Source organism: Mobula birostris, chromosome 24, assembly GCF_030028105.1.
Source record: "Mobula birostris isolate sMobBir1 chromosome 24, sMobBir1.hap1, whole genome shotgun sequence".
Taxonomy (NCBI): Eukaryota; Metazoa; Chordata; class Chondrichthyes; order Myliobatiformes; family Myliobatidae; genus Mobula; species Mobula birostris.
Window position 1 is genome coordinate 63,131,272 of NC_092393.1, and position 12,466 is coordinate 63,143,737.

Genomic DNA, 12,466 nt, shown 5'->3' on the forward strand with positions numbered 1-12,466 from the left:
ATAGACGACCCAATAATACAGTAGCAGATAAGGAGACAGATTTTTGGAAAGATGCAATAATAACAGGGTTGTAGTGGTGGGAAATTTTAATTTCCCAAATGCATCTCCCTAGATCAAGTGGTTTAGATGGGGTGGAGCTTGTTAGGTGTGTTCAGGAAGATTTCCTGACACAATATGTAGATAAGCCTACAAAAGGAGAGGCTGTACTTGATCTGGTATTGGGAAATGAACTTGGTCAGGTGTCAGGTCCCTCAGTGGGAGAGCATTTTGGAGATAGTGATCACAATTCTATCTCCTTTACCATAGCATTGGAAAGGGATAAGAACAGACAAGTTAGGAAAGCGTTTAATTGGAGTAAAGGGAAATATGAAGCTATCAGGCAGGAATTTGGGAGCATAAATTGGAAACAAATGTTCTCAGTGAAATGTACGGGAAAAATGTGGCAAATGTTCAGAGGATATTTGCATGGAGTTCTGCATAGATACATTCCAGTGAGACAAGGAAAGGATGGTAGGGTACAGGAACCATGGTGTATAAAGTCTGTTGAAAATCTAGTCAAGAAGAAAAGAAAACCTTACAAAAGGTTCAAAAAGCTAGGTAATGATAGAGATCTAGAAAATTATAAGGCTAGCAGAAGGAAGCTTAAGAATGAAATTAGGAGAGCCAAAAGGGGCCATGAGAGGGCCTTGGTAAGCAGGATTAAGGCATTCTACAAGTATCTGAAGAGCAAGAGGATAAGACGTGAGAGAATAGGACCAATCAAGTGTGACAGTGGAAATGTTTGTAAGGAACTGGAGGAGATAGCAGAGGTACTTAATAAATACTTCGATTCAGTATTCACTACGGAAAAGGACCTTGGCAATTGTAGGGATGACTTACAATGGACTAAAAAGCTTGAACATATAGACATTAAGAAAGAGGATGTGCTGAAGCTTTTGGAAAGCATCGTTGGATAAGTCACCAGGACCGGACAAGATGTACCCCAGGCTACTGTGGGAGGCAAGGAAGGAGATTGCTGAGCCTCTGGCAATGATCTTTTCATCGTCAATGGGGACGGGAGAGGTTCCGGAGGTTTGGAAGGTTGCGAATGTTGTTCCCTTTTTCAAGAAAAGGAGTAGAGATAGCCCAGGAAATTATAGACCAGTGAGTCTTACTTCAGTGGTTGGTAAGTTGATGGAGACGTTCCTGAGAGGCAGGATTTATGAACACTTGGAGAGGCATAATATGATTAGGAATAGTCAGCATGACTTTGTCAAAGGCAGGTCGTGCCTTACGAGCTTGATTGAATTTTTTGAGGATGTCACTAAACACATTGATGAAGGAAGAGCAGTAGATGTCGTGTATATGGATTTCAGCAAGGCATTTGATAAGGTACCCCATGCAAGGCTTATTGAGAAAGTAAGGAGGCATGGGATCCAAGGGGACATTGCTTTGTGGATCAAGAACTGGCTTGCCCACAGAAGGCAAAGAGTGGTTGTAGATGGGTCATATTCTGCATGGAGGTCGATGACCAGTGGCGTGCCTCAGGGATCTGTTCTGGGACCTCTTCTCTTCATAATTTTTATCACTGACCTGGATGAGGAAGTGGAGGGATGGGTTAGTAAATTTTCTGATGACACAAAGGTTGGGGGTGTTGTGGATAGTGTGGAGGGCTGTCAGAGTTTACAGTAGGACATTGATAGGATGCAAAACTGGGCTGGGAAGTGGCAGATGGCATTCAACCCAGATAAGCGTGAGGTGCAAACAAGAGGAAATCTGCAGATGCTGGAAATTCAAGCAACACACAGAAAAAATGCTGTTGAACACAGCAGGCCAGGCAGCATCTACAGGAAGAGGTAGGTGGTTCATTTTGGTAGGTCAAATATGATGGCAGAATATAGTATTAATGGTAAGACTCTCGGCAGTGTGGAGGATCAGAGGGATCTTGGGGTCCGAGTCCATAGGACACTCAAAGCTGCTGCGCGGGTTGACTCCGTGGTTAAGAAGGCATATGGTGTATCAGCCTTCATCAATTGTGGGACTGAGTTCAAGAGCCGAGAGGTAATGTTACAGCTATATAGGACCCTGGTCAGACCCCACTTGGAGTACTGTGCTCAGTTCTGATCACCTCACTACAGGAAGGATGTGGAAACCATAAAAAGGGTGCAGAGGAGATTTACAAGGATGTTGCCTGGATTGGGGAGCATGCCTTATGAGAATAGGTTGAGTGAACTCGGCCTTTTCTCCTTGGAGCGACGGAGGATGAGAGGTGACCTGATAGAGGTGTATAAGATGGTGAGAGGCATTGATTGTGTGGATAGTCAGTGGCTTTTTCCCAGGGCTGAAATGGCTAACACGAGAAGGCACAGTTTTAAGGTGCTTGGAAGTAGGTACAGAGGGGATGTCAGGGGTAAGTTTTTTACGCAGGGAGTGGTGAGTGCATGGAATAGGCTGCCGGTGACGGTGGTGGAGGTGGATACAATAGGGTCTTTTAAGAGACTCCTGGGTAGGTACATGGAGGTTAGAAAAGTAGAGGGCTATGGGTAACCCTAGGTAATTGCTAAAGTAAGTACATGTTCGGCACAGCTTTGTGAGCCAAAGGGCCTGTATTGTGTTGTAGGTTTTCTATGTTTCTCTGTTTCTATCGCCCCTCCATCCCCACCCTCCGCAAACTCACGACCCTCTGCCCTGAGCCTTACCTGTGACCTACAACCCTTCTACCATAACTCTTACCTGTGACCCTGACCACTCACTGCGACCCTTGCCCTAACCTCTCCCCACGACTCTGGTATGACCCTTTGACCTGATTTCTCTGTGACCCCACTACGCACCCTGACCCCTCCCATTAACCATGACCCTTCACCTTGACTCTTGCACACGCTCCTGTGACTTCTGCCCTGACCCTTCCATGACCCTCTGAGTTCACACATGACCCCACGACCTGACCTCCCTGTGACCCCACAACACATCCTGACCCCCTGATTCACCTTGTTCTGCCACCCTGACTCCTCCCCATGACCCCATGACTTCTACCTGAAGCAGTTCCAGTCCGATTGCCGCAGCCATCTTCCCACCGTACGATTCGGAGAAAATGTAGAACGGAACATCCTGTGGAGAGAGAGAAGCCGGTCACCCTTGACTTGATCCCCAAACCCTTGATCCTCAACCCAGCCTGAACCCCTCACCGCACTCACCCATTCTAAACCCCGACCCTGCCCCACCCTTGATCCTCAGCCCAGCCTGAACCCCTCACCCCACTCAGACACCCATTCTAAACCCCGACCCTGCCCCACCCTTGATCCTCAGGCCAGCCTGAACCCCTCACCCCACTCAGACACCCATTCTAAACCCTGACATGACCCCACCCTTGATCATCAAACCAGCCTGAACCCCTCACCCCACCTTCTTCCCAAACCTCATCCTAAACCCCGACCCTGCCCCACCCTTGATCCTCAGCCCTGACCCCACCCGAATTCTGCTGTTGGTGGAGGAGCAGGTCCTCGCCTTGTGACCCCACCTACATACGACGCCCGTGGTGCCACACCCACTGCTGCCAGTACCTGGAAGTCAGGCTTGTGCTGGAAGAAGTTCTGGAGAAGGACCATCATGTCTCTCACCACCATGTCCAGGTCCTTGGCGAAGGCACCACTGTCAGTGGCGTAACTATAACCCGCACCCACTGGGTTATCCACAAACAGCAAACTGGCTGCCTGTACCTGTCAGCCGGACAAAGAACAGGCAGGATCACATCGCATCACACATGGGTACATGCAGTGAGGATGGTGAAATGGAAAATGGATACTGCAGGGAAGAAGGGAGGAGGAGAGAGGGATGAGGGGGTGAGGGGGAAGGGGGAAGGACAGCTAGAGATGGGAGGCAATTCTGACTCCTGCCTTATTCCATTCCAGTCCTGATGAAGGATGAGCCCAAAATATCGACTGTTTATTCCCCTCCATAGATACTGCCTGACATGCTGAGTTCCTCCAGCATTTTGTGTGTTGATACCAACGACATAGGCAGGAAGAGTGATGAGGTCCTGAAGTGTCAGTTTTGGGAATTAGGCAGAAGGCTGAAGAACAGGACCTCAAGGGTGGCGTTCTCAGGATTGCTGCCAGTGCTACGTGACAGTGATGGTAAGAATTGGAGGAGATGGCAGTTGAATGCGTGGCTGAGGAGTTGGTGCAGGGAGCAGGGTTTTAGATTTTTAGATCATTGGGATCTCTTCTGGGGAAGGTGGGACCTGTACAGATTGGATGGGTTGCACCTGAACTCGAGGGGGAGCAATATCCTTGCAGGTAGGTTTGCTAGCATGGTTCGGGAGGGTTTAAACTAACTTGCGAGGGGGATGGGACCCAGAGCGATAGAGCAGTGAAAGAAGTGCATGGAGTAAAGCCAGATCTAACATACAGAGAGGCTTTGAGGAAAGAGAAGCAGAATAAACGGTGTAAAGACAGTAAGGTAGAAGGGCTGAAATGTGTGTACCTCAATGCAAGAAGCATCAGGAACAAAGGTGATGGACTGAGAGCTTGGATACATACATGGAATTATGATGTAGTGGCCATTACAGAGACCTGGCTGGCACCAGGGCAGGAATGGATTCTCAATATTCCTGGATTTCAGTGCTTTAAAAGGGATGGGGGGGGAGGGGAGGGGAGGTGGGGTGGCATTACTGGTCAGGGATACTATTACAGCTGCAGAAAGGGTGGGTAATGTAGCAGGGTCCTCTTTTGAGTCAGTATGGGTGGAAGTCAGGAACAGGAAGAGAGCAGTTACTCTATTGGGGGTATTCTATAGGCCCCCTGGTAGCAGCTGAGATACAGAGGAGCAGATTGGGAGGCAGATTTTGGAAAGGTGCAAAAATAAAAGGGTTGTTATCATGGGTGACTTTAACTTCCCTAATATTGATTGGCACCTGATTAGTTCCAAGGGTTTAGATGGGGCAGAGTTTGTTAAGTGTGTCCAGGACGGATTCCTGTCACAGTATGTGGACAGGCCGACCAGGGGGAATGCCATACTAGATCTAGTACTAAGTAATGAACCGGGTCAGGTCACAGATCTCTCAGTGGGTGAGCATCTGGGGGACAGTGACCACTGCTCCCTGGCCTTTAGCATTATCATGGAAAAGGATAGAATCAGAGAGGACAGGAACACTTTTAATTGGGGAAGGGCAAATTATGAGGCTAGAACTTGCTGGTGTGAGTTGGGATGATGTTTTTGCAGGGAAATGTACTATGGACATGTGGTCGATGTTTAGGGATCTTTTGCAGGATGTTAGGGATAAATTTGTCCCAGTGAGGAAGATAAAGAATGGTAGGGTGAAGGAACAAGTGAGGTGGAAAATCTAGTCAGGTGGAAGAAGGCAGCATACATGAGGTTTAGGAAGCAAGGATCAGATGGGTCTATTGAGGAATATAGGGAAGCAAGAAAGGCGCTTAAGAAGGGGCTGAGAAGAGCAAGAAGGGGGCATGAGAAGGCCTTGGCAAGTAGGGTAAAAGAAAACCCCAAGGCATTCTTCAATTATGTGAAGAAAAAAAGGATGACAGGAGTGAAGGTAGGACCGATTAGAGATAAAGGTGGGAAGATGTGCCTGGAGGCTGTGGAAGTGAGCGAGGTCCTCAATGAATACTTCTCTTCGGTATTCACCAATGAGAGGGAACTTGATGATGGTGAGGACAATATGAGTGAGGTTGATGTTCTGGAACATGTTGATATTAAGGGAGAGGAGGTGTTGGAGTTGTTAAAATACATTAGGACGGATAAGTCCCTGGGGCCTGATGGAAGATTCCCCAGGCTGCTCCACGAGGCGAGGGAAGAGATTGCTGAGCCTCTGGCTAGGATCTTTATGTCCTCGTTGTCCATGGGATGGTACCGGAGGATTGGAGGGAGGCGAATGTTGTCCCCTTGTTCAAAAAAGGTAGTAGGGATAGTCCGGGTAATTATAGACCAGTGAGCCTTATGTCTGTGGTGGGAAAGCTGTTGGAAAAGATTCTTAGAGATAGGATCTATAGGCATTTAGAGAATCATGGTCTGATCAGGGACAGTCAGCATGGCTTTGTGAAGGGCAGATCGTGTCTAACAAGCCTGATAGAGTTCTTTGAGGAGGTGACCAGGCAGATAGATGAGGGTAGTGCAGTGGATGTGATCTATATGGATTTTAGTAAGGCATTTGATAAGGTTCCACACTGTAGGCTTATTCAGAAAGTTAGAAGGCATGGGATCCAGGGAAGTTTGGCCAAGTGGATTCAGAATTGGCTTGCCTGCTCTAGGCAGAGGGTGGTGGTGGTGGAGGGAGTACATTCAGATTGGAGGATTGTGACTAGCGGTGTCCCACAAGGATCTGTTCTGGGACCTCTACTTTTCGTGATTTTTATTAACGACCTGGATGTGGGGGTAGAAGGGTGGGTTGGCAAGTTTGCAGACGACACAAAGGTTGGTCGTGTTGTAGATAGTGTAGAGTATTGTCAAAGATTTCAGAGAGACATTGATAGGATGCAGGAGTGGGCTGAGAAGTGGCAGATGGAGTTCAACCCGGAGAAGCGTGAGGTGGTACACTTTGGAAGGACAAACTCCAAGGCAGAGTACAAAGTAAATGGCAGGATACTTGGTAGTATGGAGGAGCGGGGGATCTCGGGGTACATGTCCACAGATCCCTGAAAGTTGCCTCACAGGTGGATAGGGTAGTTAAGAAAGCTTATGGGGTGTTAGTTTTCATAAGTCGAGGGATAGAGTTTAAGAGTCGCGATGTAGTGATGCAGCTGTATAAAACTCTGGTTAGGCCACACTTGGAGTATTGTGTCCAGTTCTGGTCACCTCACTATAGGAAGGATGTGGAAGCATTGGAAAGAGTACAGAGGAGATTTACCAGGATGTTGTCTGGTTTAGAAAGTATGCATTATGATCAGAGATTAAGGGAGCTAGGGCTTTACTCTTTGGAGAGAAGGAGGATGAGAGGAGACATGATAGAGGTGTACAAGATAATAAGAGGAATAGATAGAGTGGATAGCCAGCGCCTCTTCCCCAGGGCACCACTGCTCAATACAAGAGGACATGGCTTTAAGGTAAGGGGTGGGAAGTTCAAGGGGCATATTAGAGGAAGGTTTTTTACTCAGAGAGTGGTTGGTGCGTGGAATGCACTGCCTGAGTCAGTGGTGGAGGCAGGTACACTGGTGAAGTCTGAGAGACTACTAGACAGGTATATGGAGGAATTTAAGGAGGCAGGGTTTGAGGGTCAGCACAACATTGTGGGCCAAAGGGCCTGTACTGTGCTGTACTATTCTATGTTCTAAAACAAGAGAACGTGTTTTAATGACAACCAGCTGGTGGCCCTGACACCACCATCATAAAGCGACTCTGGCACCTACCATCAGAAAGCGACTGACACCTACCATCATAAAGTGACTCGGGTACCTACCATCATAAACTGACTCTGACACCTACCATCATAAAGTGACTGACACCTACCATTATAAAGTGACTCTGACACCTACCATCATAAAGTGACTTACACCTACCATCATAAAGCGACTCTGACACCTACCATCAGAAAGTGACTCGGGTACCTACCATCATAAAGTGACTTACACCTACCATCATAAAGTGACTCGGGTACCTACCATCATAAAGCGACTCTGACACCTACAATCAGAAAGTGACTCGGGTACCTACCATCAGAAAGTGACTCGGGTACCTACCATCAGAAAGTGACTCGGGTACCTACCATCAGAAAGCGACTCTGACACCTACCATCAGAAAGTGACTCGGGTATCTACCATCAGAAAGTGATTCGGGTACCTACCATCATAAAGTGACTTACACCTACCATCATAAAGTGACTCTGACACCTACCATCATAAAGTGACTCTGACACCTACCATCATAAAGTGACTCTGACACCTACCATCATAAAGCGATTCTGACACCTACCATCATAAAGCGACTCCGACACCTACCATCATAAAGCGACTCTGACACTTCATCCAGAGAAAGCAAAAAGAAAAGTTCAAGGTTAAGTTTTTTCCTCCTTCTCTTCTTTATATCTGCTTAGCTAGGACAGTAGAGATGTCAGAAAGATGGTAGAATGCTCCTCTTGCGGGATGTGGAAAGGCAGGGAGACCTCCAGTGTCCCAGGTGACTACAAACTGTGAGAAGTGCATCCAGGTGCAGCTACTAATAAACTGTGTTGGAGCTGGAACTGGATGAACTCTGGATCATTTGGGAGGCTGAAGGAATGATACATCGGACATACAGAGAGATAGTTACACCCAAGGTGCAGGACACAGGAATCTGGGTGACAGTCAGGAAGGAGAAAGGGGTTAAGGAGCCAGCGCAGAGTACCCCTGTGGCCATCCCCCTTAACAACAGGTATACCACCTTGGATACTGGTGACCTAACAGAGGAAAGTCACAGTGGCTGGGTCTCCAGAACTGAGTTCAGCTCTGTGCCTCAGAAGGAAAGGGGGGAGAAAAGGCACATTGTGATGATAGGGGATTCATTCATTAGAGGGATGGACTCGAGGTTCTGTGGGCGAGAATGAAATTCCCGGATGGTATGTTGCATCCTGGGTGCCAGCACCCAGAACATCTCGGATCGAATCCTCAGCATTTTTAAGTGGGAGAGTGAACAGTCTGAGTTCATGGTCCACGTAGGTACGAATGACACGCGTAGAATGAGTGACAAAGTTCTCCATTGGGAGTTCAGGGAGTTAGGTGCTAAGGTAAAGGGCAGGACCTCCAGGGTTGTGATCTCAGGATTGCTACCCATGCCATGTACTGGTGAGGCCAGAACTAGGAAGGTTATACAGTTTAACACAGAACTAAGCAGTTGGTGTAGGAGGGAGGGCATAAGATTTTTAGATCACTGGGCTCTCTTCCAGGGAAAGTGGGACCTGTTCAGAAGGGACAGTTTGTACCTGGACTGGACGGGGACTAATATCCTAGTGGGAAGATTTGTTAATGCCACACGGTGGGGTTTAAACTAGAGTTGCAAGGGAATGGGAACCCAAGTGCCAGAACAGTTAGTGGAGAGGTTAGAATTAGAATATCTTTATTGTCATTGTTGCAGAGCAATGAAACACAGTTTAGCAGCTCAACGTTTTGCAGCATGACAAAGAATATATACATAAAATAAACTCTAAAACCTCAGGAATGCAGTCCAAAATTAATAATATATGGATGGGGGGGGGGGTAGGACTATTGCACACCTGCCATTCCTGGAAGTGTGATGCATTTAGCTGTCGCTGTCTTAGGAGGGGGGCAGGAGAAGGGAAGGGGGTGTTATACATTTCACTGCTTGTGGGTAGAAGCTGTTAAGGAGTCTCTTTGTTTTCGTCCTTAATGCTCTGTATCTCTTCCCAGAAGGTAGAGGGGAAAACAGGTGATGTCCAGGATGAGTGGGGTCCTTTGAAATACAAGTAGCCTTCTTTTGAAGTCCACCAGTATAAATGTCTCTGAGGGAGGGTAATGTTGTGCCAATAACCCGCTCTGCTACCCTCACCACCCGCTGCAATCCTTCCTGTTCTGTTCTGTGCAGCTGGCAAACCACACTGCACAGCAATATGTCAGGAGGCTCTCTATAGGTTGTGGAGGCAAATGGTGGTAAGACCTCAGAGACCTCAGACAAAGTCAGGAATCAAAAGGTTGAGCATGGTGCGACTAGTGTCCTGAGCTGCCTGTCTTTCAATGCAAGTAGGATCGTAGGAAAGGTGGTTAATAGTGCTCAGGATGAGGTAGCTGGTTTACAAACAGAGGCAATGTGTAGTGAGAAGAGGCTGTTCATAGGGCAAACTTGCAGTCAACAGAATGAGTTTCAACGTAAAAGGCAGACAAAATCGTGAAGACTGAACACAGGACTGAAGACGTTATATTTGAACGTGTGCAGTATCTGGAGTAAGGTAAATGAACTTGTAATATAGTTGCAGATTGGCAGGTATGATGTTCTAGGCCTCACTGAATCATGACTGAAAGAAGATTCTAGCTGTGAGTGAGATGACCAGAAGTTCAAATTGTATCAAAAGTACAGGCAGGAAGCCAGAGGGGGCAGCGTTGCTCTGTTGGTGAAAAATGAAATCAAATCCATAGAAAGAGGTGACATAGGGCCAGAGGGTGTTCAATCATCGTGGATCCACCTAAGGAAATGCAAGGGTAAAAGGACCCTGATGGGAGTTGTATACAGGCCTTCAAACAGTAGTAAGGGTGTTATCTACAAAATACAACTGGAGATAGAAAATTCATGCCAAAAGGTTGCATAGTCATGGGAGATTTCAATATGCAGGTAGATTGGGAAAATCAGATCGGTCCTGGATTCCAAGAGGGGGAATTTCTAGAATGTCTAAAAGATAGCTTTTTACAGCAGCTTGTGGTGGAGCCCTCTAGGGGTTAAGCAATTCCGGATTGGGTGTTGTGCAAGAAACCAGAATTGATTAGAAAGTTTAAGGTAAAAGAACACTTTGGGGACAGGTAATATGATCAAATTCACCCTGAAATTTGAGAAGGAGAAGCTAAAGTCAGATGTATCAGTATTACAGTGGATTAAAGGGAATTGTGTTGGCGCATGGCCAAGTGGTTAAGGCATCAGTCTAGTGATCTGAAGGTCGCTAGTTTGAGCCTTGGCTGAGGCAGCGTGTTGTGTCCTTGAGCAAGGCACTTAACCACACATTGCTCTGTGACGACACTGGTGCCAAGCTGTATGGGTCCTAATGCCCTCCCCTTGGACAACATCGGTGGCGTGGAGAGGGGAGACTTGCAGCATGGGCAACTGCCGGTCTTTCATACAACCTTGCCCAGGCCTGCTCCCTGGAAACCTTCCAAGGCGCAAATCCATGGTCTCACAAGACTAAAGGATGCCTATAAAGGGAATTACAGAGCCATGAGAGGGAAGCTAGCCGGAAGTGGTTGGAAAGAACACTGGCAGAGATGACAGCAGAGCACAATGGCTGAAATATCTGAAAGCAATTTGGAAGGCATAGGATATATACATCCCAAATAGAAGAAGTATTCTAAAGGCAAGATGACATAACTGTGGCTAACAAGAGAAGTCAAAACCAACATAAAAGCCAAAGAGATGGCATATAATAGAGCAAGTATTAGTGGGAAGTTAGAGGATTGGGAATTTTTTTAAAACCAACAGAAGTCAACTAAAAAAGTCATTAAGGAAGTGAAGATGGAATACGAAAGTAAGCTAGCCAACAATATTAAAGAGGATATGAAGAGTTTCTTCAGATATATAAAGTGTAAAAGAGAGGCAAGTGTGGATATTGGACCGCTGGAAAACGAAGCAGGAGAGGTAGTAATGGGGGCAGGAGAACAACAAGATGGTGGACAAACTGAATAAGCATTTTGCATGTCTTCACCGTGGAGAACCCCAACAGTATGGTGGGAGTTCCAGGTGTCAGGGGCATGAAGTGTGTGAAGCTACCATAACTAGAAAGGTGTTTTTTGGGGAAACTGAGCGGTCCGAAGGTAGATAAGTCATCTGGATCAGATAGTGTTCACCCCAGGGTTCTGAAAGAGGTGGCTGAAGAGATTGTGAAGGCATTAGTAATAATCTTTCAAGAATCACTAGATTCTGAAATGGTTCCCAAAGACTAAAAAATTGCAAATGTCACCCCATTCTTCAAGCAGGAAGATAGGAAACTGTAGTCTAACCTCAGTGGTTGGGAGATGTTGGAATCGATTATTAAGGACGAGGTCTCAGGGTACTTGGAGGCACCTGATAAAATAGGCTGTAGTCAGCATGGTTTCCTCAAGGGAAAATCTTCCCTGACAGATCTGTTGGAATTCTTTTGAGAAATAACAAGCAGGATAGACAAAAGAAAATCAATTGATGTTGTGTACTTGGACTTTCAGAAGATCTTTGACATAGTGCCACACGAGGCTGTTTAACAAGCTAAGAGGCTAAGGTATTACAGGAAATACACTAGAATGGAAAAAGTAGTGGCTGATTGGCAGGAAGCAAACACTGGGAATAAAGGGATCCTTTTCTGGTTGGCTGGCAGTGACTACTGTTGTTTCAAAGGTGTCTGTGTTGGGACCATTTTTTTTACATTACATGTGAATGATTTCGATGATGGAATAGATGGCTTTGTTGCAAAGTTTGCAAATGATATGAAGGGCAGGTAGTTTTGAGGAAGTGGAGAGGGAACAGAAGGACTTTGACAGATTAGGAGAATGGGCAAAGACATAGCAGATGGAATACAGAGTATGGTCATGCAGTTTGGTGGAAGAAATGAAAGGGATGGCTATGGTATCTGTGGTGAGGAAGACAAATGTGATGTTAGCATTCGTTTCAAGAGGACTAGAAGGATGTAATATTGAGCTTTTATAAAGTACTGCGGAGGCCTCACCCTGAGTATTGTGAGCAGTTTGGGGCCCTTTACCTTAAAAAGGTTGTGCTAAAACTGAAGAAGATTCAACGATTCCAGGATTGAATGGCTTGTCATATGAAGACAGTTTGATGGCTCCGGGCCTATATTCATTAGAATTCAGAAGAA

General features: G+C 46.5%; 1 protein-coding gene across 1 annotated transcript in view; it reads right to left on the minus strand.

The window, feature by feature from the left end:
• scpep1 (serine carboxypeptidase 1) overlaps positions 1 to 12,466 on the minus strand; it is a 47,958-nt gene that overhangs the window by 23,023 nt on the left and 12,469 nt on the right. Inside the window, exons 4-5 of the mRNA XM_072242497.1 lie at positions 3,540 to 3,695; positions 3,013 to 3,087 (exon numbers count right to left, since the gene is read on the minus strand). Coding sequence (XP_072098598.1) covers positions 3,013 to 3,087; positions 3,540 to 3,695 — 231 coding nt within the window. The remainder of the gene's footprint in view (positions 1 to 3,012; positions 3,088 to 3,539; positions 3,696 to 12,466) is intronic.